This window comes from Oncorhynchus tshawytscha, linkage group LG09 (genome assembly GCF_018296145.1).
Source record: "Oncorhynchus tshawytscha isolate Ot180627B linkage group LG09, Otsh_v2.0, whole genome shotgun sequence".
NCBI classification, from domain to species: Eukaryota; Metazoa; Chordata; class Actinopteri; order Salmoniformes; family Salmonidae; genus Oncorhynchus; species Oncorhynchus tshawytscha.
The window spans coordinates 15615778-15639859 of record NC_056437.1 but is presented as its reverse complement, the minus strand read 5'-3'; the positions used below and the strand labels follow the sequence as shown (position 1 = coordinate 15639859).

General features: G+C 45.1%; 1 protein-coding gene across 1 annotated transcript; it reads right to left on the bottom strand.

Annotated features, from left to right (window-relative positions):
- Nucleotides 1-16816: 16816 nt before the first annotated feature.
- LOC112257422 (zinc finger and SCAN domain-containing protein 5B) lies at nt 16817-22649 on the bottom strand. Its single transcript, XM_024430961.2, has 2 exons — nt 22394-22649; nt 16817-18147 (listed from the first exon to the last, which is right to left on the bottom strand). The coding sequence occupies exons 1-2, from the start codon at nt 22566-22568 to the stop codon at nt 17213-17215; spliced, it is 1110 nt and encodes a 369-aa protein (XP_024286729.2). The 5' UTR covers nt 22569-22649; the 3' UTR covers nt 16817-17212.
- Nucleotides 22650-24082: the final 1433 nt, after the last annotated feature.

Here is a 24082-nt window from a genome sequence, read left to right as displayed (position 1 = left end):
CGGAGGGTCTGTGATTGCCTGAAATTGGACTTTATAAAGCGCAGATCCCGCCCCGAGTAAATATCCCAGCATGTGATTCCTGCCCACGTGACCGTCTTATCCGGCAGCGGAACTGCTGGCATGTTACAAAGTAACAGTTAGTCGTTTTCCCTCACCTTTCTTTCCTTTTCAGATAGGCTACTTTGTAACAGTTCTCCCATAGATACAGAAATTACAAAGAAATTGTCAGAAAAAAAGTCAAGACATGTTCACAGCACAAGGACTACATGCATTAAGGAAGAAATGGTAGTCATGTGATCAATAACACCGCACTCACGTGAGACACACCTTAATGTTAGTCTTGGGCTCAAGACAAATGTTTCGTAACAATTTTTTTGTGGAAAAGGTACTCAATTGTCATACCTGAATAAAAGTAAAGATACCTTAATAGAAAATGACTAGTAAAAGTGAAAGTCACCCAGTAAAATACTTCAGTAAAAGTATTTGGATTTAAATATACTTATGTATCAAAAGTACATGGAATTGCTAAAATGTACTTAAGTATCAAAAAGTAAAAGTATAAATAATTTCAAATGTCTTTTTTTATTGACGGATAGCAGGGGCACACTCCAACACTCAGACATAATTTACAAACAAAGTATTTGTGTTAAGTGAGTCCGCCTGATCAGAGGCAGTAGTGATGACCAGGGAGGTTCTCTTGATAATTATATGAATTGGATCATTTTCCTGTAAAAATGTGAGGAGTACTTTTGGGTGTCAGAGAAAATGTATGGAGTAAAAAGTATATTATTTTCTTTAGGAATGTAATGAAGTAAAAGTTGGCAAAAATATGAATAGTAAAGTACAACCCCCAAAAAACAACTAAAGTAGTACTTTAAAGTATTTTTTACTTAAGTATGTTACACCACTGCAAAAAACAGGTAGGCCTGAAAATATTTTTACCGCAATCTCGTTCACCACACACTTCTGCCTATGCGCAATTGGCAGAGACTAGGCCTACTACCTCAGTCAATATGCCTTGTATACTGTTGTTCAGGTTAGTTATCATTGTTTTAGTTCACAATGGAGCCCCTAGTTCCACTCTTCATACCCCTGTTACCTCCTTTGTCCCACCTCCCACACATGCGGTGACCTCACCCATTACAACCAGCATGTCCAGAGGTACAACCTCTCTCATCATCACCCAGTGCCTGGGCTTACCTCCGCTGTACCCGCACCCCACCATACCCCTGTCTGCGCATTATGCCCTGAATATATTCTACCATGCCCAGAAACCTGCTCCTCTTATTCTCTGTCCCCAACGCTCTAGGCGACCAGTTTTGATAGCCTTTAGCCGCACCCTCATACTACTCCTTCTCTGTACCGCGGGTGATGTGGAGGTAAACCCAGGCCCTGCATGTCCCCAGGCACCCTCATTTGTTGACTTCTGTGATCGAAAAAGCCTTGGTTTCATGCATGTCAACATCAGAAGCCTCCTCCCTAAGTTTGTTTTACTCACTGCTTTAGCACACTCTGCTAACCCTGATGTCCTTGCCGTGTCTGAATCCTGGCTCAGGAAGGCCACCAAAAATTCAGAGATTTCCATACCCAACTATAACATCTTCCATCAAGATAGAACTGCCAAAGGGGGAGGAGTTGCAGTCTACTGCAGAGACAGCCTGCAAAGTAATGTCATACTTTCCAGGTCCATACCCAAACAGTTCGAACTACTAATTTTGAAAATTACTCTCTCCAGAAATAAGTCTCTCACTGTTGCCGCCTGCTACCGACCACCCTCAGCTCCCAGCTGTGCCCTGGACACCATTTGTGAATTGATCGCCCCCCATCTTGCTTCAGAGTTTGTTCTGTTAGGTGACCTAAACTGGGATATGCTTAACACCCCGGCAGCCCTACAATCTAAGCTAGATGCCCTCAATCTCACACAAATCATCAAGGAACCCACCAGGTACAACCCTAACTCTGTAAACAAGGGCACCCTCATAGACGTCATCCTGACCAACTGGTCCTCCAAATACACCTCCGCTGTCTTCAACCAGGATCTCAGCGATAACTGCCTCATTGCCTGTATCCGCCACGGAGCCGCAGTCAAATGACCACCCCTCATCACTGTCAAACGCTCCCTAAAACACTTCTGTGAGCAGGCCTTTCTAATCGACCTGGCCCGGGTATCCTGGAAGGACATTGACCTCATCCCGTCAGTTGAGGATGCCTGGTCATTCTTTAAAAGTAACTTCCTCACCATTTTAGATAAGCATGCTCCGTTCAAAAAATGCAGAACTAAGAACAGATACAGCCCTTGGTTCACTCCAGACCTGACTGCCCTCGACCAGCACAAAAACATCCTGTGGCAGACTGCAATAGCATCGAATAGTCCCCGTGATATGCAACTGTTCAGGGAAGTCAGGAACCAATACACGCAGTCAGTCAGGAAAGCTAAGGCCAGCTTCTTCAGGCAGAAGTTTGCATCCTGTAGCTCCAACTCCAAAAAGTTCTGGGACACTGTGAAGTCCATGGAGAACAAGAGCACCTCCTCCCAGCTGCCCACTGCACTGAGGCTAGGTAACACGGTCACCACCGATAAATCCATGATTATCGAAAACTTCAATAAGCATTTCTCAACGGCTGGCCATGCCTTCCGCCTGGCTACTCCAACCTCGGCCAACAGCTCCGCCCCCCCTGCAGCTCCTCGCCCAAGCCTCTCCAGGTTCTCCTTTACCCAAATCCAGATAGCAGATGTTCTGAAAGAGCTGCAAAACCTGGACCCGTACAAATCAGCTGGGCTTGACAATCTGGACCCTCTATTTCTGAAACTATCCGCCGCCATTGTCGCAACCCCTATTACCAGCCTGTTCAACCTCTCTTTCATATCGTCTGAGATCCCCAAGGATTGGAAAGCTGCCACAGTCATCCCCCTCTTCAAAGGGGGAGACACCCTGGACCCAAACTGTTCCAGACCTATATCCATCCTGCCCTGCCTATCTAAGGTCTTCGAAAGCCAAGTCAACAAACAGGTCACTGACCATCTCGAATCCCACCGTACCTTCTCCGCTGTGCAATCTGGTTTCCGAGCCGGTCACGGGTGCACCTCAGCCACACTCAAGGTACTAAACGATATCATAACCACCATCGATAAAAGACAGTACTGTGCAGCCGTCTTCATCCACCTTGCCAAGGCTTTCGACTCTGTCAATCACCATATTCTTATCGGCAGACTCAGTAGCCTCGGTTTTTCGGATGACTGCCTTGCCTGGTTCACCAATTACTTTGCAGACAGAGTTCAGTGTGTCAAATCGGAGGGCATGCTGTCCGGTCCTCTGGCAGTCTCTATGGGGGTGCCACAGGGTTCAATTCTCGGGCCGACTCTTTTCTCTGTATATATCAATGATGTTGCTCTTGCTGCGGGCGATTCCCTGATCCACCTCTACGCAGACGACACCATTCTATATACATTCGGCCCGTCATTGGACACTGTGCTATCTAACCTCCAAATGAGCTTCAATGCCATACAACACTCCTTCCGTGGCCTCCAACTGCTCTTAAACGCTAGTAAAACCAAATGCATGCTTTTCAACCGATCGCTGCCTGCACCCGCATGCCCGACTAGCATCACCACCCTGGATGGTTCCGACCTTGAATATGTGGACATCTATAAGTACCTAGGTGTCTGGCTAGACTGCAAACTCTCCTTCCAGACTCATATCAAACATCTCCAATCGAAAATCAAATCAAGAGTCGGCTTTCTATTCTGCAACAAAGCCTCCTTCACTCACGCCGCCAAGCTTACCCTAGTAAAACTGACTATCCTACCGATCCTCGACTTCGGCGATGTCATCTACAAAATGGCTTCCAACACTCTACTCAGCAAACTGGATGCAGTCTATCACAGTGCCATCCGTTTTGTCACTAAAGCACCTTATACCACCCACCACTGCGACTTGTATGCTCTAGTCAGCTGGCCCTCGCTACATATTCGTCGCCAGACCCACTGGCTCCAGGTCATCTACAAGTCCATGCTAGGTAAAGCTCCGCCTTATCTCAGTTCACTGGTCACGATGGCAACACCCATCCGTAGGACGCGCTCCAGCAGGTGTATCTCACTGATCATCCCTAAAGCCAACACCTCATTTGGCCGCCTTTCGTTCCAGTACTCTGCTGCCTGTGACTGGAATGAACTGCAAAAATCGCTGAAGTTGGAGACTTTTATCTCCCTCACCAACTTCAAACATCAGCTATATGAGCAGCTAACCGATCGCTGCAGCTGTACATAGTCTATTGGTAAATAGCCCACCCATTTTCACCTACCTCATCCCCATACTGTTTTTATTTATTTACTTTTCTGCTCTTTTGCACACCAATATCTCTACCTGTACATGACCATCTGATCATTTATCACTCCAGTGTTAATCTGCAAAATTGTAATTATTCGCCTACCTCCTCATGCCTTTTGCACACATTGTATATAGACTCCCACTTTTTTTCTACTGTGTTATTGACTTGTTAATTGTTTACTCCATGTGTAACTCTGTGTTGTCTGTTCACACTGCTATGCTTTATCTTGGCCAGGTCGCAGTTGCAAATGAGAACTTGTTCTCAACTAGCCTACCTGGTTAAATAAAGGTGAAATAAAAAAAATAAAAAAAATACCTAAAACTGAGTGGGCAGCAACAAACACCACACCGCTAATTGGACATCAAATGATGATGTAGTGTGTTACTAATGGTTTTCTTTGAGACTGTGGTCCCAGTTCTCTTCAGGTCCTCCCGTATAGTTCTGGGCTGATCCCTCACCTTCCTCATGATCATTGATGCCCCACGAGGTGAGATCTTGCATGGAGCCCCAGACCGAGGGTGATTGATGACCGTCATCTTGAACTTCTTCCATTTTCAAATAATTGCACCAACAGTTGTTGCCCTCTCACCAAGCTGCTTGCCTATTGTCCTGTAGCCCATCCCAGTCTTGTGCAGGTCAACAATTATACCCTGATGTCCTTACACAGCTCTCTGGTCTTGGCCTTTGTGGAGAGGTTGGCGTCTGTTTGATTGAGTGTGTGGACAGGTGTCTTTTATACAGGTAACGAGTTCAAACAGGTGCAGTTAATACAGGTAATGAGTGGAGAACAGGAGGGATTCTTAAAGAAAAACTAACAGGTCTGTGAGAGAGAATTTTTACTGGTTGGTATGTGATGAAATACTTATGTCATGCAATAAAATGCCAATTAATTACTTAAAAATCATACAATGTTATTTTCTGGATTTTTGTTTTCGATTCCGTCTCTCACAGTTGAAGTGTTCCTATGATAAAAATTACAGACCTCTACATGCTTTGTAAGTAGGAAAACCTGCTAAATCGGCAGTGTATCAAACACTTGTAGATATGTGGTTACTGAGAGGATGGACACACACGGTAGATATGTGGTTACTGAGAGGATGGACACACACGGTAGATATGTGGTTACTGAGAGGACGGAAACACACGGTAGATATGTGGTTACTGAGAGGATGGACACACACGGTAGATATGTGGTTACTGAGAGGACGGAAACACACGGTAGATATGTGGTTACTGAGAGGACGGACACACACGGTAGATATGTGGTTACTAAGAGGACGGACACACACGGTAGATATGTGGTTACTGAGAGGACGGAAACATGGGAGATATGTGGTTACTGAGAGGACGGACACACACGGTAGATATGTGGTTACTGAGAGGACGGAAACACACGGTAGATATGTGGTTACTAAGAGGACGGAAACACACGGTAGATATGTGGTTACTGAGAGGACGGACACACACGGTAGATATGTGGTTACTGAGAGGACGGAAACACACGGTAGATATGTGGTTACTAAGAGGACGGACACACACGGTAGATATGTGGTTACTAAGAGGACGGACACACACGGTAGATATGTGGTTACTGAGAGGACGGAAACATGGGAGATATGTGGTTACTGAGAGGACGGACACACACGGTAGATATGTGGTTACTGTGAGGACGGACACACACGGTAGATATGTGGTTACTGAGAGGACGGACACACACGGTAGATATGTGGTTACTGAGAGGACGGAAACATGGGAGATATGTGGTTACTGAGAGGACGGACACACACGGTAGATATGTGGTTACTAAGAGGACGGACACACACGGTAGATATGTGGTTACTGAGAGGACGGAAACACAGGAGATATGTGGTTACTGAGAGGACGGACACACACGGTAGATATGTGGTTACTGTGAGGACGGACACACACGGTAGATATGTGGTTACTGAGAGGACGGACACACACGGTAGATATGTGGTTACTGTGAGGACGGACACACACGGTAGATATGTGGTTACTGAGAGGACGGACACACACGGTAGATATGTGGTTACTGAGAGGACGGAAACATGGTAGATATGTGGTTACTGTGAGGACGGACACACACGGTAGATATGTGGTTACTGAGAGGACGGACACACACGGTAGATATGTGGTTACTGAGAGGACGGAAACATGGGAGATATGTGGTTACTGAGAGGACGGACACACACGGTAGATATGTGGTTACTAAGAGGACGGACACACACGGTAGATATGTGGTTACTGAGAGGACGGAAACACGGGAGATATGTGGTTACTGAGAGGACGGACACACACGGTAGATATGTGGTTACTGAGAGGACGGACACACACGGTAGATATGTGGTTACTGAGAGGACGGACACACACGGTAGATATGTGGTTACTGAGAGGACGGATACACACGGTAGATATGTGGTTACTGAGAGGACGGATACACACGGTAGATATGTGGTTACTAAGAGGACGGACACACACGGTAGATATGTGGTTACTAAGAGGACGGACACACACGGTAGATATGTGGTTACTAAGAGGACGGACACACACGGTAGATATGTGGTTACTGAGAGGACGGATACACACGGTAGATATGTGGTTACTAAGAGGACGGACACACACGGTAGATATGTGGTTACTGAGAGGACGGATACACACGGTAGATATGTGGATACTAAGAGGACGGATACACACAGTAGATATGTGGTTACTGAGAGGACGGATACACACGGTAGATATGTGGTTACTAAGAGGACGGATACACACGGTAGATATGTGGTTACTGAGAGGACGGACACACACGGTAGATATGTGGTTACTGAGTGGACGGATACACACGGTAGATATGTGGTTACTGAGAGGACGGATACACACGGTAGATATGTGGTTACTGAGAGGACGGATACACACGGTAGATATGTGGTTACTAAGAGGACGGACACACGGTAGATATGTGGAGGTTAATAGGACTACTTGATTGGTAATGGTGTGTACAGAAACAGAGAAATCACAGTCCCATTCCTGAGGAGTTTCTCTCTCTTAATACAATCAGTGAAGCATTATCACAATTATCCTTTGCAGTATGAGGCAGTCGAGAAAGTGGTGTTGATTGAAAATGATTCAAATTGATTAATCTTACCAAAATAAATTATTTGATAACAATGGAGTACCTCATCCATGCAACTTCAACATTTTGCTGACACTGATTACAGTCTGACGTAAACAGATGCACTTACTCTACCTGCCAGCCATCAAGAGTACTGATGTCAATGTAACAGTCATGACCTTAGAATGGACATATAGCCTATCATTGACTTGTGTTTGCTCCTCTACACAGGACCTAATAACAATAGGGTCTGAAAGCAACATTAACATTTTAGTTGTTCATTGTCCAATCATCTTAGCATTTCAGTATTTGATCCACCTACACTGAGTGTACAAAACATTAAGGACCCCTGCTCTTTCAATCAAATCAAATCAAATTTATTTATATAGCCCTTCATACATCAGCTGACATCTCAAAGTGCTGTACAGAAACCCAGCCTAAAACCCCAACACAGACAGGAAGATCACATCAGTGACTCAACCCACTCAAGTGACGCACCCCTCCCCTCAATGACATAGACCGACCAGGTGAATCCAGGTGAAAGTTATGATCCCTTATTGATGTCACCTGTTAAATCCACTTCAATCAGTGTAGATGAAGGGGAGGAGACCGGTTAAAGAGACAATTGAGCCTTGAGACATGGATTGCGTATGTGTGCCATTCAGAGGGTGAATGGGCAAGACAAAAGATTTAAGAACTTTGAAAGATGTATGGAAGTATTTGTATTCATTAAGAATCCTTGGCAGTAGCTACTCTTCCTAGGGTCCAGCAACATTAAGGCAGTTATATACAATTTCAAATATTACATGACATTATATTTCATAACACTTTACCCAATACATTTGTGTTCCCTCAAGCCACTACTCCTATCACATATTTACAATACATCGTCCATGTGTATGTGTATGTGTAGAGTGCATGTCTTATCATGTGTGTCTGTGTGTGTCTCTTCAGTCCCTGCTTTTCCATGTTAAAAAAAAAATCTGATTCTACTGCTTGAATAAGTTACCATGTAGCCATGGCTCTATGTAGTACTCTGCGCCTCACTTAGTCTACATAACTGAACAGGCAGCGGCATCTACAGAAGGTAGCTAATGATCTAGAGCTAGCCAAGCTTGTCACATGCTGTCTTAATGTAAAAGATGAAGGTGTTGATGCAGCCAGAACCCAGATGACTCAGCCAGAGCAGAGGTGCCTCTCACCAGCACCGTCTGATGAATCATGTGACAGCTTTGCGACTATATCACTGACACAACCACGCCAACCTATGAGAACAAGGCGGAGCCTATGAAAACTCACATCTTCTCCCTGCCTACTACCTGAGGCACTCATCAGCAGCTCCCGTGGTTCCGCACCCTGCTCCAGCTCCCGCGGTTCCGCACCCAGTTCCAGCTTCTGTGGTTCCGTACCCAGATCCCGTGGTTCCTTACCCAGCTCCAACTCCTGTGGTTCCGCACCCAGCTCCCGTGGTTCCACACCCAGCTTTAGCTCCCGTGGTTGTGCACCCTGCTCCAGCTCCTGTGGTTCCTTACCAAGGACCAATACCTGTGGCTCCATAACCCAGATCAGCACCTGTGGCTCCATACCCTGGACCAGCATCCGCAGCTCCACATCCTGCACCAGGTTTTACACCATACCCTTTTCCAGGTGAACCCTACTTACCTGCGGAACAAAACATGCCTTATCCAGTCCCAGCAGCACCGGGCTTCCATCCAGGTTTAGGCATGCCCTATCCCAATCCAGCAGCACTACATCCTGCCCCGGGACAGATGGCACCCTACCCGGAGCCTGCTCCGCCATCTGGCACGGATCAGTTGATTGCCTCATCATACAGCTGATTGCCTCATCAGACAGCATGCTGAAGACGTCGTTGCCCTACTTTGAGAGCGGTAGAGAGAGGGATTTTGCCCTCCTCAAGATGTTCCTAGATGACCTGATGAGCAGTCACAGGCACCTAAATGAGCGGTATAAGTATCAAGTGCTCCTAGCCCACCTGAAACTACAGAATGCAGTACAGCTCGCTAAGGCCTACATGCACGACCCAAAACTTTACACCGCTGCCTTACAAGCCCTGCAGGACAAGTACGGTCAGCCAACTTGTCCAGTGTGAGCTAGCCACCATCCTAAACTCCCCCGCCTTCTGGTCCGGAGATGCAGAAGCTTTCGACACCTTTGCCCTGTCTATCCACTCACTGGTAGGCATCCTCTGGACCCTTGAGGGGCAGAATGGCTATGAGCTCAGATGTGGATCGCACGTCGACCGGCTCTTGAGCAACATGCCACAGAGCTACCGGGATGAATTCATTGAGTACTGCTTCAATCATGGCATCCTCAGGTCTGGCACGGACCAGACGTACACCCTCCAGACGTACATCCAGGTCAAACAGAACTGCAGCCCTCTGTCAATGTGACATGCCTAAGCCATTAAGACCACCGTGCCTTAACAAGACAGAAGGAGAAATTTGCTTCAATCCTTTTCAACGCAAGTGAAGACCCAAACCCAAAGGAGCCTGCTCAATCCAAGGAGAAATGCAACCCTAAGTTATACTGTCCCCACTGTGACAATAGAGAACACTTTCTCTTCTCGTGAAGATTTCAAGAAGCTGATCACAGGACAGATGGTCAAGTGGATAAAGGATTGGAAAAGGTGCTGGAAGTGCAGACGATCCCACAAAGCTGATGCTTGCACCCTCCGACGACCTTGCAAGACATGTAAAGAGCAGCACCTAACGATCTTTTATGATGCCATACAGGAAAACCACAAAAGCGTGCTCATGATGAGTGTCCCTACGACCAAGGTGTACATGGATAGACCCAACCGATCAGCGAAAGTAATGCTGTAGGTCGTGAAGGTCTTACTTTACAATGGAGACCGAGCCCTGGAGACACACGCCATGCTCGATGATGGCCCTGAGCGTAGCATCGTCCTGCCACAGGCTGTTCAACAACTTAACCCCAATTCTGAGACTGAGACCCTCACCTTTAGGACAGTTCGACAAGGCGTTGTGCAACATCAAGGTGCCTCGATTACCTTTGAGGTGTCCCCCCTGCTCAAACCTTTCAAGAAGCATCAGATACATCAGGCATTCACCGCAGACAACCTAGGCCTTTCCAAACACTCCTGACCAGTAGCAGCTCTCCAAATGCGATACGACCACCTCCGTAAGCTGCATGCCACCGGTGGACCAAGCTGATTGGTTCAGACATGCCTCACTTCCTGATACCCATACAGCCAGAGTGTACAGGCCTGCCTGGTGGACCCATTACCATCCACACTGAACATGGCTGGTCCCTGCAAGGCTCTACTAGCTTTGTCCACACATCACCCGCTGAACAATAGTGCCTGCTCACCACTACCGTTTCGCCTTCTGCCGAGCTCTTAAAAATGTTGAGCGTCTTTGGCAGATATATAACCTTTCCTACATGAGTGAGAAGCTGGCGACTCGGTCGAAACAAGACCAGCAAGCCATGACGTCCACCTCTAGGATAGAAGTTGATGGCGTTCAGCCCTACGCTACACCCCTGCTTCGTCGAGTCAACGATGCAACTCTCCATGCTCCAAAGGAAGCTGTACTGCCAAGCCTCCATAGCATGGAGTGAAGACTCGCCAAAGATTCAAAACACGCAGAGGTGTACTGCCAGGATATCAAGAATCTGCAGATGGCAGGTTAAGTGTCACTGGTGCCACCCGAGGTAGCTGAACAATCTACTGAGTTTATACCCAACCATATTGTGCATCACAATGGAAAGGATAGGATTGTGTTTAACTGTTCATTCCAGCATAAAGGACAGTCGCTCAATGACCTTCTCCTTCCTGGACCAACCATGGGACCATCCCTGCTTGGTGTCCTTCTCAGATTCCGTCAACATGCCGTAACTAAGTGGTGACATCAAAGGCATGTTTATCAGATTTGCCTCTTACCAGCTGACAAACCGGTGCTATGCTTCATTTGACAGAACGTGCGTAGAACCTAAAAACCGAGCATCTATGAGTGGCAGGTCTTGCCATTCGGCATGACGCAGTCAGTCAGGAAAGCTAAGGCCAGCTTCTTCAGGCAGAAGTTTGCATCCTGTAGCTCCAACTCCAAAAAGTTCTGGGACACTGTGAAGTCCATGGAGAACAAGAGCACCTCCTCCCAGCTACCCACTGCACTAAGGCTAGGTAACACGGTCACCACCGATAAATCCATGATTATCGAAAACTTCAATAAGCATTTCTCAACGGCTGGCCATGCCTTCTGCCTGGCTACTCCAACCTCGGCCAACAGCTCTGCCCCCCTGGCAGCTCCTCGCCCAAGCCTCTCCAGGTTCTCCTTTACCCAAATCCAGATAGCAGATGTTCTGAAAGAGCTGCAAAACCTGGACCCGTACAAATCAGCTGGGCTTGACAATCTGGACCCCCTATTTCTGAAACTTTCCGCCGCCATTGTCGCAACCCCTATTACCAGCCTGTTCAACCTCTCTTTCATATCGTCTGAGATCCCCAAGGATTGGAAAGCTGCCGCAGTCATCCCCCTCTTCAAAAGGGGAGACACCCTGGACCCAAACTGTTACAGACCTATATCCATCCTGCCCTGCCTATCTAAGGTCTTCGAAAGCCAAGTCAACAAACAGGTCACTGACCATCTCGAATCCCACCGTACCTTCTCCGCTTTGCAATCTGGTTTCCGAGCCGGTCACGGGTGCACCTCAGCAACACTCAAGGTACTAAACGATATCATAACCGCCATCGATAAAAGACAGTACTGTGCAGCCGTCTTCATTGACCTTGCCAAGGCTTTCGACTCTGTCAATCACCATATTCTTATCGGCAGACTCAGTAGCCTCGGTTTTTCGGATGACTGCCTTGCCTGGTTCACCAATTACTTTGCAGACAGAGTTCAGTGTGTCAAATCGGAGGGCATGCTGTCCGGTCCTCTGGCAGTCTCTATGGGGGTGCCACAGGGTTCAATTCTCGGGCCGACTCTTTTCTCTGTATATATCAATGATGTTGCTCTTGCTGCGGGCGATTCCCTGATCCACCTCTACGCAGACGACACCATTCTATATACTTTCGGCCCGTCATTGGACACTGTGCTATCTAACCTCCAAACAAGCTTCAATGCCATACAACACTCCTTCCGTGGCCTCCAACTGCTCTTAAACGCTAGTAAAACCAAATGCATGCTTTTCAACCGATCGCTGCCTGCACCCGCATGCCCGACTAGCATCACCACCCTGGATGGTTCCGACCTTGAATATGTGGACATCTATAAGTACCTAGGTGTCTGGCTAGACTGCAAACTCTCCTTCCAGACTCATATCAAACATCTCCAATCGAAAATCAAATCAAGAGTTGGCTTTCTATTCCGCAACAAAGCCTCCTTCACTCACGCCGCCAAGCTTACCCTAGTAAAACTGACTATCCTTCCGATCCTCGACTTCGGCGATGTCATCTACAAAATGGCTTCCAACACTCTACTCAGCAAACTGGATGCAGTCTATCACAGTGCCATCCGTTTTGTCACTAAAGCACCTTATACCACCCACCACTGCGACCTGTATGCTCTAGTCGGCTGGCCCTCGTTACATATTCGTCGCCAGACCCACTGGCTCCAGGTCATCTACAAGTCCATGCTAGGTAAAGCTCCGCCTTATCTCAGTTCACTGGTCACGATGGCAACACCCATCCGTAGGACGCGCTCCAGCAGGTGTATCTCACTGATCATCCCTAAAGCCAACACCTCATTTGGCCGCCTTTCGTTCCAGTACTCTGCTGCCTGTGACTGGAACGAATTGCCAAAATCGCTGAAGTTGGAGACTTTTATCTCCCTCACCAACTTCAAACATCAGCTATCTGAGCAGCTAACCGATCGCTGCTGCTGTACATAGTCTATTGGTAAATAGCCCACCCATTTTCACCTACCTCATCCCCATACTGTTTTTATTTATTTACTTGCTCTTTTGCACACCAATATCTCTACCTGTACATGACCATCTGATCATTTATCACTCCAGTGTTAATCTGCAAAATTGTAATTATTCGCCTACTATTATTCGTCTTACAAGCATTTCGCTACACTCGCATTAACATCTGCTAACCATGTGTATGTGACAAATAAAATTTGATTTTACCTCCTCATGCCTTTTGCACACATTGTATATAGACTCCCCCCTTTGTTTTCTACTGTGTTATTGACTTGTTAATTGTTTATTCCATGTGTAACTCTGTGTTGTCTGCTCACACTGCTATGCTTTATCTTGGCCAGGTCGCAGTTGCAAATGAGAACTTGTTCTCAACTGGCCTACCTGGTTAAATAAAGGTGAAATAAATAAAAAAATATTTAAAAAATGACTTGTCGTTCCTCTTGTGCCATCTACACTCTGCAGCGACATGTTCAGGACAATGTAGGAGTCAACCAAGAGCTTGTGAAGGAGTCATTCTACGTGGACTACTGCCTATGAAGCATCCCCTCTGCCAAGGAAGCAAGAAACTTTGTTAATGGACCTCCATGCTGGATGCTTTGAAATACGCCAGTGGGCTAGCAATGTACCAGCTGTCATCAATCACCTACCACCCGAGGCCAGATCGGAAAGCAGCGAACTGTGGGTTTCCCAAAGTACCATGGATCTCAGGAGCCAACCCTGGGGCTACTTTGGATCTGCCTCAGACTCCTTGCGATACAAGCACTGCACTGTGGAGTGCTCCAAACCTACAATGAGGAATATCTACAGCATGCTCGCTCATCAATATGACCCGCTAGGCTACATCACGCCTTTCACAACCCGAGCCAAGGTACTCATCCAGGACCTGTGGAAAGAAGAGTTAGGTTGGGACAACCCCATCAGCCTCAGAGCCTGCTGGACAAAAGGCTTGGCTGGAAACAAGAGATTCCTGACCTTGCCCAGATGGAACTCCCCAGAACTTACGCACCACCATATACTGACAATCCAAAATTAACCAGAGACCTCCAAATATTCTGTGATGCATCAGAGAGAGCATATGGCTCTGTTGCCTACATGCGGACGACCAGAAGCAGGTGCACATTTCCTTCGTTCTGGCCAGGTCTCGCGTTGCGCCAAAGAAGCAGCTGACGATGCTTCGCTTGAAGCTGAGTGCTGTACTCACTGGGGCTCAGCTGGTCAGTGTCCTCCAAGCAGAACTCACCCTGCCCATCGGACAAGTCATCCTCTGTTCCGATTCCACCAGAGTCCTTCATTGGCTCAAGTCAATTTTATAGATACAAGGTCTTCGTAGGAACTCGTGTTGCAAAGATTTAGAACCTTACGGATGTAACCAACTGGTGGCATGTGGACACCGCAAAAAAAACAGAGGATGACATCACTCGGGCAAGACCCTGAAAGAGCTGGCCCAACCACATTGATGTCACCAAGGCCTCGAGTTTCTCCAACTCTCAGAAGATCAGTGGCCTTCAATGCCTTCTGCTGACCCAGAGCCTGACGACAGCAAACTAATGACAGCGATCTGAAGAAATTATCCTTCTGCGGACATGGGTCTATCAGTTACAGTCCTCAGCTCCCAGATATCTGCAAGTTTGATACATGGGAAGACCTCATGAAGGCAACAACTAGATCCATACATGGGGCGGTCAATCCACTCTCCAGTTCACCCAGACATCCTTAATGATGATGCAGAAGAACCTTTCATCTAGAAGACTTTCCATCTGGCTAGAATGTCATAGCAGACATTTGGGGCGGCTGTGTAAGAACTCAGTGATGACGTCACAGCTATCACACGCAGGCAGAGTGTTCAGTTCATTGCCAAGTGCAGCTCGCCACCTACTGCTGTGAACACATATCATTTTTGGACATTATTTCCTTTCTGACCAATTTATTCATCACTGTGCGTGAATACCAAAACTGTAAGTAAGCTATATGTTTTTCCTGTTTTACTGACAAAGTTGTTAGTAGTTTAAGAATATTTGTGTCATTATTACAGCATTATGTATCTTGTTTTTTATGCTAGCTATCTACCATTGTTCCTCATGAAGCTGGTTGAGAGAATGTCAAGAGTGTGCAAAGTTGTCAAAGTCAACGGGTGGCCACTTCAAAGAATCTAAAATATTTTGATTTAACACTTTTTTGGTTACTACATAATCTCATGTGTGTTATTTCATAGTTTTGATGTCTTCACTATTATTATACAATGCAGAAAATAGTAAAAATAAAGAAAAACCCTTGAATGAGTAGGTGTGTCCAAACTTTTTGACTGGTACTGTGTGTTAATATGGGCCCTTTTTAGCACTTTTCTGGGTTGCTTGATTGTTTTTAATTCTTTACTGGGAAGCTTATCAGAAGTAACTTGCTCATGTTATTTATATTGGAGCTGATAGTGACGGTGAGCTGCACACAGTGGACTTCCTGCTAAGGCACACCGCCTCAGTGCTAAAAGTGTAACTCTGGTTCATAGGCACATGATTACTGCATACAATAGCTGTAGGATCAACGGAGGTATTCATGGTCGTTAGGGTGACATAAATTAAGTTATTTACATAATGTACATTTGATGCAGCATTATGAAAACTCAGTGTCACAATGGTAGGGATTAACTGAGCAGGTCTTGGGTCATTCATAAGTCATTGTCTCACCGCAGCCTTGAAATGTGTGGACAGAGTCCAAGAGCCAAGATGATTTGGATGGACTCAGTCATTCCTGTAGAGTATCTTGTTTCCAGGTGTCAAAGTTGTCTATAAAAGTGTTTTGAAAAGAGCTACAGTAATCTTTTAGCCAGGTGTGTAATGCCAGTAGCTGAATCTTTCACACCCGCAGCCCAACCACGGTACCAGACCTTTTTTGTAATCTTTAAGTGCTAGAATCAGTTCTTTAAAATCCATTGAGGGTATGAAATTTACAAATGTATAATCAGAGGACAATCTTCTCAAACTAAGGCCATTGGATGTGTTATAAACTTCATAATACAACACATTAAGGTAAAAACCAATTTGAATGGTAATGAAATCTCTATGGGCCCACCTTGGGGGGGGGGGGGTCAAATGTCATACATGTATACATTTGGGGGTATATCGAGCCAGAATTAACCGTATTGGGATGTGCTCTATTTTCGCATGGTACCCTAGTAACCACACCAAATTCACACACAGTAAAAAGGAGACCTATTGGGGAAGTTTTTTTTAGCTATATAGAGTCATCATAGATTTAGAATGTATACATTTTTTCACCAATATATTGGTTTCTGGATTTTAGGCTATGTTGCTTGGCAAGATCTGTGAGTGCAGTAATATTGAACATTGTAACACTTTTGTAGAGGACATATAATTCAAGAATACCATCTAGTGTTCAAACTTGGTTGTACAACAACATTGGTGAGAATAGGTTGTCTGTAGCAACAGTCACTCCAGCTAACGTTGAGCTGATGCAAGTTTTTATTTTCTTCAGAAACAGACATTCAGAAATAAATGTTCCCAAACATTCTAAATCAATACGACAGTTAGTTTATTTGCAAGGAGACCAACCCACTTCTATTGAAAATCAAGATATATATATATTTAAATCTAACCAAAATTAACTTTATATTTCTCTCTAAAATAGTTAGTGTAACCTAGTGATACATAAGGGCCAAGTCTTTTCATAGCATGTTAAGCAACTCTCAAATCAATGCAGACATGAGGTGCCTCAGTCTGCAAAACATTACACATTCTATAGTCCTCTAGTGTTACAATTATATGTAGAAGTGAAGAGAAGGGAGGCACTTTGAGAACAGAAGGCTCTGTCTATCCCCTCACTCTAAGGAATCTTCTACCTTCCTCGGGTGTGAGTTCTGAGGTGTCCCTTGATCTGGCTGGACTGACTGAATCCTTTCCCACAGACAGGACAGGAGTAGGGTTTCTCCCCTGTGTGGACCCTCAGGTGGGTCTTCAGATGGGCAGACCGGTTGAAGCGTTTACCACACACGTGGCAGCGGTACGGTCTCTCTCCCGTGTGAATGCGTTGGTGCTCCCTGAACCTGCCTGAGTAGCTGAAACTCTTGCCACACACACCACAGTGGAAGGGCTTCTCATTAGTGTGAGAACGCAGGTGGACCTTGAGGTAACTGGTAGAGGTGAATGACTTCCAACAGACTGTGCAGAGGATTTGCCTGTGACTAGTGTCACCATGGTGTGGTACTGTGTGGGATAGCATGTGTGCCTCCAGTTGGGATAGCTCACAGAACACGGCTCCACACTGAGTACATGAGTGTGTCTGTGTGTCCTCCTCTGGACTCCTTTCTGGATCTCTCTGAACACTTTCAGTGTTCTCACTCTGTGTTCTAGAACAGTCTGGATTTACTGCAGAGAGGGGCTGAGACCGAGGGGAGTCACTGGTTGGTTCCGATAGTGATACTCCATAGCCCTCTCCATCAGGTTCTGTTTTGATCTGTCCAGTTGTGTTGGTCAGTAGAGAGTACTTCTCTCTGTTCTCCACAGTTTGGAGAAGATGTGTGGGCTGAGGTGGCTCCTGATCACAGTCACTTTTCACACAGGGAGGAATGGTTATGGAGTCTTCTTTGGTATCAGCCTCCGGCCCTTGAATCTGCTCTACCTCCTGACGGGTCCTGAGTTCACCCTGTTCCTCTTTAATCTGTGTGGGCTCTGTGTCCTCCTGCCCCAGACTGGTGCTCCACTCCTGCTCACAGTACTGTTGCTCAGGGGGAGTTTGCTGCTCCAAGACCCAAGAGAGAATGGGCTGAGGAGCTGGTGGAAAGAAGACAAATGACATCAATGAAAGTAATGACAGCCGTTGACGCTTGATTGACAAGACCACCATTGAGTTAGCTATGTCATTCCCAGAACATTCCCAAAACATTTCTCTGGCTGAATCCCATATCACCCTTCCCCTTGCCCATCCATTTGCACATTCACACATTCCTCTGCCATATGCACAAGTGTTCCAAAGTTGAGGGTGTGAAAATTATGGAGGGTGTAGGGGCTAATTAGACACTCCGATAACCAATTCGATCGAACCAGCAATGCTGCTGCTTCAGAGCGAAGTGGAATCCCATAAGGCAATGCATTACTTTTTAGTGTGTACATTTTCACCATCAAAAAGCATGCATTATCACATTTTGTAAACTTATGTAAGATATCACATTAGCAATAGTAGGCTGAGTAAATTGGATAGTCATAATGTAGGCTAATAATATACACTATACAGTGCATCTGGAAAGTATTCAGAGCCCATTACTTTTTCAAAATCTTGTTACGTTACAATATTATTCTAAAATGGATTAAATAGATTTCCCCCCATCAATCTATACACAATACCCCATAATGACAAAGCAAAAACAGGTTTAGACATTTATGAAAAGGTATTACAAATTTTAAAAAACTGGAATATCACACTTACATAAGTATTCAGACCCTTTACTCAGTACTTTGTTGAAGCACCATTGACAAAGATTACAACCTCGAGTCTTCAGTATTTAACCAGTGTCTGTAGTGGCGCCTCTAGCACTGAGATGCAGTGCCTTAGACCGCTGCGCCACTCGGGAGCTTCTCTGCAGATCCTCTCAAGCTCTGTCGGATTGGATGGGGAGTGTCACTGCACAGCTATTTTCAGGTCTCTCAAGAGTTGAAGTCCGGGCTCTGGCTGGGCTACTGATGCACATTCAGAGACTTGAAGCCACTCCTGCATTATATTGGCTGTGTGAATAGGGTTGTTGTCCTGTTGGAAGGTGAACCTTCACCCCAGTCTAAGGTCCTGAGCACTCTGGAGCAGGTTTTCATCAAGGATCTCCCTGTACTTTGCTGCATTCATCTTTGCCTTGATCCTGACTAGTCTCCCAGTCCCTGCAGCTGAAAAACATCACCACAGCATGATGCTGCCACCACCATGCTTCACCGTAGGGATTGTGCCAGGTTTCCTCCAGACGTGACGCTTGGCATTTCAGGCCAAAGAGTTCCATCTTGGTGTCCTTTTACTGAGGAGTGGCTTCCGTCTGGTCACTACCATAAAGGCCTCATTGGTGGAGTGCTGCAGAGATGGGAGAACCTTCCAGAAGGACAACCATTTCCACATAGGAACGCTAGAGATCTGTCAGAGTGACCATCGGGTTCTTGGTCACCTCCCTGACCAAGGCCTTTCTCCCTCGATTGCTCAGTATGTCAGGTCGGCCAGCTCTAGTAGAGTCTTGGTGGTTCCAAATCTCTTCCATTTAAGAATGATGGAGGCCACTGTGTTCTTGGAGACCGTCAATGCTGCAGACATTTTTTTGGTACCCTTCCCCAGATCTGTGCCTCGACACAATCCTGTCTCAGAGCTCTATGGACAATTCCTTCGACATCATGGCTTGGTTTTTGCTCTGACATGCACTGTCAACTGTGGGACCTTATATAGACAGGTGTGTGCCTTTCCAAATCATGTCCAATCAATTGAATCTATCACAGGTGGACTCCAAGTTATAGAAACATCAAGGACGATCAATGGAAACAGGACACACCTGAGCTCAATTTCGAGACTCATAGCAAAGGGTCTGAATACTTATGTAAATAAGATAAGTTTGTTTTATAAATTAGCAAAAATGTCTAAAAACCTGTTTTCGCTTTGTCATTATGTTGTATTGTGTGTAGATTGCTGAGGATTTGTTTTTATTAAATCAATTTTAGAATAAGGCTGTAACATAAAATGTGGAAACAGTAAAGGGGTCTGAACACTTTCCGAAGGCACTGTATATATTTCATTGTGACCTGATGCTGCTGACTATCAGGCAGTGAACAGGCTGTTACTGAGTGAGTGACTGAGTGAATGATGGAGAGGGAGAGGGCTGAATATGTGTGTGTTGGTTGAGAGAGTGCTGCAGCAGAGGCAGCTGAGTCATGGAGACAGTGTAGCACGCGCGCACATCGAGACAACTTTTTACCAGTTGTAAGTAGGCTATTTAGATTGGTAATTATGAAGATACCCATTTTCTATAAAACATTAACATGCTATAACTGACATAACGGCGACAAAGCATTGGAAAATTATTTAGGCGCACTAGAGCTCTTTAGATAAATTCATATTCTAATGATTACTTTTCTTATGGATAACCGTATCAAGTGAAGGGTTTTTACTCTGGCTCAGTTTTAGGGTCTAGATGGCTGCACGAGTAGAAATTTGAAATGGGTCCCCCCTATCGTGCTTGTGTTATTGGAAAGAATCCACAATCAAAATTACATGAAAATGTGGAGAATGGTAGGCTACATTTGCATCTGTTGGCCATCATGTAGGCTATTAATTTATATTCCATTGCAGGCTACTGTGCTTACCATTTGATACAATAAATATATTGAAATGAAGATATCACTGGAGTCATTGCAAATCAATTCTTACAACTTGTGTAGCCTTCCTGGAGCTTGCAAACAGATTTAATAAATAGCCTATAACTCAGTTTGTTGTAGCCTTGTGTTATTATGCAATTATTAATCTCCATGTTTAGTTAATTAACTTGGAAGTTGTCAATTGTAATCATGGTCAATTGTAATCATGGTCTGAGCTCTATCTCAAATGTATCATTCCCCACATTTAATGTCAGTTTCATTGTGGACTTTTCCCTGAAATTAGATGTTAGCCTATCAGGCGCTATACACTACCTGCATCTAGCTCAGCAAACCATGGCAGTTGAATTGCAATTATAAACCCATATTTTAGTCAGTAGCCTATGCCTATTGTAATAACAAATCAATCTCACAAATAGGCCATTTATAATGGTTTGTAGTCTTAACATCTGGCACATAATAACATCACAATTGCCAGAAAATAACCTAACATTCATTTTTTGAAATTCGTCCAAGTGTTTCTTCCCCAGAGATTGAGATCCTCTCTCCTATTTACATTCAACAGGAGAGTTTGAGTGGTGAATCTATAGTTGTGCGCATTCGCAAACAAGATTTATTTGGGCCTCCCGAGTGGCGCAGTGATCTAGATATTCTGGGTTCGAGTCCAGGCTCTGTCGCAGCTGGCCGTGACCGGTAGACCCTTCGAGTGGCGCACAATTGGCCAAGCGTCGTCCGGGTGAGGGGAGGATTTGGCCGGCAGGGATGTCCTTGTCCCATCACGCACTAGTGACTCCTGTGGCGGGCCGGGCAAAGTGCACGCTGACACGGTCGCCAGGTGTACTGTGTTTTCTCCAACACATTGGTGCGGCTTGCTTCCGGGTTAAGCCGGAAATGTGTCAAGAAGCAGTGCGGCTTGGTTGGGTTTCGTGGGATGCACGGCTCTCGACCTTCGCCTCTCCCGAGTCCGTACAGGAGTTGCAGCAATGAGACAAGATGTTAACTACTAATTGGATACCACGAAAAAAGGGGTAAAATAAAAAAATAAAAAATAAAAAATGTATTTACAATTACAAACTGGGTAGTTTGAGCACTGAATGCTGATTGGTTGAAAGTCATGGTATATTCTAATTAAGGTTGGTAACCAATTTATAATAGCAAAAACCTCAGGGGGTTGTGGTATATGGACAATATACCACGGTTTATTGGCCATATACCACGGACATTGCTTAATCGACATCCATTGATGGAAAATGATCTGGAGAGTTTAATAAGGGCGATTTATATTGTCTCTTGTGACATATTATTAAACTTGCAAGAACTATTTTGATGGAAAACCTAGTTTGCTTCTTAGCCTACTAAAAATGACTATATTCTTCTTAATTCGCTCGATAACGTTATGGAAAATGGGTATATTGGATAATTGTGACAACAACTCTCTGTCTGAGAACATTTTTGGGTGTAGTTTTCGGGACTTTTGAGCAAGGTATAACCTTTTTTCAGTGTGTAACCTGGCAACCCTGACTGAAAAACTGATGTGGGGACTCCGCTCGGGCGTCTTTTTACGCCTGCTACATTAGGTTAGGGTTTCATCCTTCAAATACTGTAGAATACAATTTAAACACGTTTCTAGCTATCTAGATAATTCGTGTAAATGAGAAGTAAAGAAGTTTAGCTAGCTACATACCAGGGAAGACCGGTGTGTTCAAGTGTCGTTTCAGGTATTGGTTTTCTCTCTTCGTCCGGACTATTTCTTCCTGATACTCGGAGATCGTGTCTCCGACCACTCCAAGTATCTCCTCGGCAGCTTGCATCAAACGCTCAGTTAGATACACATTCAGATATTGTAATTTAGTCATCATTGGACGATAGGGGGCAAGAAATAATCCCGAAATACACGTAGATAGCTAGATCGCTGTGAAGAAGTCAAGAATAACCAAGTACTTCCGGGTCACGGATAAATAAAGAAAATCTTTCAGAAAATGGGTTTCGTTCTGTATGCTTTTTCAATTAATAATAAAGGCGAATATGATGGGAAATGTGCACAATTATAGATGTTATACTAGTTGTCACAAAGAATAATTAAAAGTATTTATGTGCGATATGTGATTTAAAAAATATTTATTTTTTATTTTTACCAATAGGTGTATTGGAAAACCTGGTCTTTGTGGTTGAATCTGTGTTTGAAATTCATTTCTCGACTGAGGGAGGTAGTCATTACAAAATCATGTTAAACACTATTATTGCACACAGAGTGAGTCCATGTGACTTGTTAAGCACATTTTTACTCCTGAACTTATTTAGGCTTGCCATAACAAAGGGGTTGAATACTTATTGACTCTAGGAATTTCAGCTTTTCATTTTTAATTCATTTGTGAAAATTCTGAAAAACAGAATTCTACTTTGACATTATGGGGCATTGGTTGTAGGCCAGTGACAATTGTTTTTGTAAATTTATCAATTTTAAATTCGGGCTGTAACACAACAAAATGTGGGAAAAGTAAAGGAAGGTGAATACTTTCTGAAGGCACTGTAAGTCAAATTTACAGGGGTGAAGGTGTGATTGCAGGGAACAGTGAAAATCTTAGGCTCCCAGCTCCAACATGCAGGACTAAGTGAAATAAAATAATGATTATGGTAATACAAAAACATACATGTAAATATAAATAGCACCATATACATAATATCAACTGTATCAGTGATGAATACATGTCCATTGGGGTGGAGGCAGTGTAAAGACTGTTGAGGGGGTGGGAGAGAATGACTATAGGGGAGCAGCAGTCAGAGTAAATTACCATTGAGGGGGTGTGGGGACCAAGGGAAATAAAACAGACACAAATATAAATAATAATATACATATTAACAACTGCAACAGTGATGAATGTCATTGGGGTGGGGGGAAAATGTCCATATGGGGAGTAGCAGGGGAATGAGGGAGCAGGTAGCTGACTAGTGGTGGCTATTCAGCAGCCTGATGGCCTGGGGGTAAAAACTATTGGCCAGTCTTCCAGTTTTTCCATGATGCTCCTGTACTTCCCGCATCTGAAGTACAGTGGGTAGAACAGGGCATGGCTCGGAGAGCTGGGGTCCTAGATGATCTTTTTGGCCTTCCTACAACACCTGGTGTTGTAGGTGTCCTGCAGGGCAGGCAGTGTGCACCCAATGGTGCGTTCGACTGCACATATCATCCTGTGAAGAACCTTGCGGTCAGCAACGGTGGAGTTTCTGTACCAGGCTGTAATGCAGCCCAACAGTATGCTCTCGATGGTGCTCCTGTAGAACACTGAGGGCCCTCTGGGAAAGGAAGATTTTCTTCAGCATTCTGAGGTTGAAGAGTCGCTGTCATGTCTTGACCATTACAGCTTCTCTGAGATGT

Bases quoted from the DNA above. Each gene is read 5' to 3' on its own strand.
- LOC112257422 (XM_024430961.2), bottom strand. From the start codon at position 22,568: ATGATGACTAAATTACAATATCTGAATGTGTATCTAACTGAGCGTTTG. The intron at 18,148-22,393 runs GTATGTAGCTAG...TCTTTCCACCAG, and splicing joins GAACACACCGGTCTTCCCTG to CTCCTCAGCCCATTCTCTCT.